At 43.5% G+C, this 2,530-nt stretch overlaps 1 protein-coding gene across 1 annotated transcript in view; it reads left to right on the plus strand.

The window, feature by feature from the left end:
- Positions 1-2,000, plus strand: part of CSUI_009896 (at hook motif protein) — a gene marked incomplete at its 3' end in the record, with an annotated part of 10,747 nt that extends 8,747 nt beyond the window's left edge. Inside the window, exons 7-8 of the mRNA XM_068070005.1 lie at positions 780-992; positions 1,773-2,000. Of these exons, the coding sequence (XP_067918020.1) occupies positions 780-992; positions 1,773-2,000 (441 nt within the window). The remainder of the gene's footprint in view (positions 1-779; positions 993-1,772) is intronic.
- Between the last annotated feature and the right edge of the window lie 530 nt (positions 2,001-2,530).

A 2,530-nucleotide genomic window follows, 5' to 3' on the forward strand; every position in this document is an offset into this window, starting at 1 on the left:
ATAGATAGATTAAAGACAGACAGATAGATAGATAGATTAAAGATAGATAGATAGATATCGGTGGTTCTGTGCTGTTCTTAAGGAGAGAACAAGAGGAGGTGAGGAGAAGGCTCACGTTAGAAGACGTGTTCCCACGGTGCGGAGACGTTGTCCATGAAAAGCTTTCTCGGATTATTCTCTCCATCATGTCTTCAGTGAAGGTGGAGTTGACGTGGGTCTTCTCTTACTGTTACTATTAACACTACTGCCAAGAGAGGGGTTATATGCAGCCGTTGTCCTTGCATAGGGCTTTCCATAGATTGGTGTTTTACTTCATGTGCTTGACAGATATAGGTGGGAACTTCGCCTCTCCCGTTCTAGTCTGTCTTCATCATACACGACGATCGTCTTGCTGGCTGGCTGCATACGACTGTTTTTTCCCATCTTCTCAGGATCTCTTTCTTATGCATGTAGATATATACATATGTACACGAGACTGATATATTCTAGCCTGTGTATGAAAACTCGATATCTGGTTAATACCGCTATTGTAGTTGTCTCGAAGCAGTGTTCTCTCCTCCTCTCTTTTTCAATTGATTGAAGCATGCTTTCTTCCTGTACGGGATACTTTCTCTGTGTCTACTCATTCATATGCCAAGCGTCTCAGTAGGAGTTTACCATCTGATACGTTCGTTCCACCATCCTTATAGAATGATCTGTCTTACTCAGCAGGTTGTCAGGAAGGGGGAGATAGATTATATCTTCTCTAGGCTTGTTTTTCTATGCCTGGGTGCATGCAGATTCGATCAGGAGAGAAGCACGGGGATCGATACTCCGATGGTACGCAGTGGGGGTGTTCATGGCATGAGAGTCGCAGTGGTGGAAGTGAGACTGAAGCGAAAGGAAGCAGCAGCCATACTACCAGCAGTGAAGAAGAAGAAAAGATAAACGAAAAAGAGCAAGAGAATGGTGATGGAGCTCAAGCAACACGCCAAGTTCAAGTTCAGGTTCGGGTGAGTGCTTGACTTCCCTCTCCCCTTCTTCTTTTTCATCTTCTTCCTTCTTGCTTCAACGAAGGCGGAGGAAGCGACAGCGGTTCTTAATAAGAAGATGAGAGTTCTTTATCTCTGCCTGTGTGTATGAAGTGCATGCAATTCAATTACAAGTGCGTCTAGTGTTTCTGTATCGCCTTGTTGAGATAACGTACATACGTCTGCATTCATACATACAGACGTATACGTTCTGGAGAGACTACTATGTCTCTATTCATTGATGGAGGCTTTCCTTCTCTCTCTCTTTATGAACAGATGCCTCATCCACTATGTTGTTTGCAGAAGGGGTGTAGTACATACCTGTATGGAGTGACACCGTTCGTGGAACTCCTTGTTCACGTGGAGAGAGAGGACTTGAATTCCATTCACTTACGGCCTACCCCGTATTCTCTTCTCTGTGTGGAAGACAATTAGTAATAGGACTATGCCTATGTCGTCTCATTCAGAATGGAGGGGAGTGCCTAGGTTAGTTTTTTCTTTAGCACAGCTGTTCGCTTCGCCCTTTCGCTATCCCATGTGTGTCTGGCTGCAAATCTAATATGTATCTTCACCCGCATACTTGCATGTCTATAGACGACTGGAGGGAACGTCCTCTATCTATCTATCTATCTAGTCATGAGTTCCATATAATACATGTCTAGGTATTTCAGGTGTCAATGTGTGCATCCATTGTGTTCATTTATAAGGTTGACTGATTGAATGGGAGGTGGTCGGTCTTTGGGTTGCTTTTCGTGTGGTCAGACACCTGATGGGAGATATCAAGTCTTAACTCTTCATGCAGCAGCTCCATCGCTACGTTTAACATCGAGAAGTGAAGACAAATGGTGGAGAGAACCTCATGGAAATACATGGGGAGAGAAAATGTATGGAGAATCTCTCTTGTTCTTCTTTCTCTTCACAGTGCTCTCCCTCTTCTTACTTAGTCTCAGTCATTCTTGTTCTCTTCCTACTTCTTTCTTGGATATATAGCATAGAGATACATGCGTGAGGTGGTCTTCATCTGTCACTGTGTAGACATATGTCTAAGTGGATCGTTGCTTCTTCAGTTCCTTTTCTTTTCTTTAGCAGTTGTATGAGAAGAAGAGTAGTGAGATGTAAATGATAGACACCAAAGGATGGATGGCGATGTTGATGGAGAAGGCGCGGCGGGGGGTGGAGGCGTGTGCTCCTTTCAGCTTCTTTATAGGCGAGTATGTATCTCTCCGTGGAGTTCAGATCCATCTGTGAAGAAGAGTCGATGCAAAACATGTCCGTCGTGTTAGAGAGAGAAGTCATGATCTGTGTGTAGATCGATTTTCCCTTCTGTATGTATCTCTTTTCTTTTATGGGTCTGCAATTGTATTTGGTAGTTTTCATATACATAGTAGTCGTACGAGTANNNTAGCACAGAGAAACAAACATGTAGAACGATATCACGGAGTGTATGTACACCAGGCTGACTTCAAGAAAGTCAGCGGAGTGCTCATGCTTGACTACTAACCAAATTGATACAAAAAAAA

Source organism: Cystoisospora suis, assembly GCF_002600585.1.
Source record: "Cystoisospora suis strain Wien I chromosome Unknown contig_6275, whole genome shotgun sequence".
NCBI lineage: Eukaryota > Apicomplexa > Conoidasida > Eucoccidiorida > Sarcocystidae > Cystoisospora > Cystoisospora suis.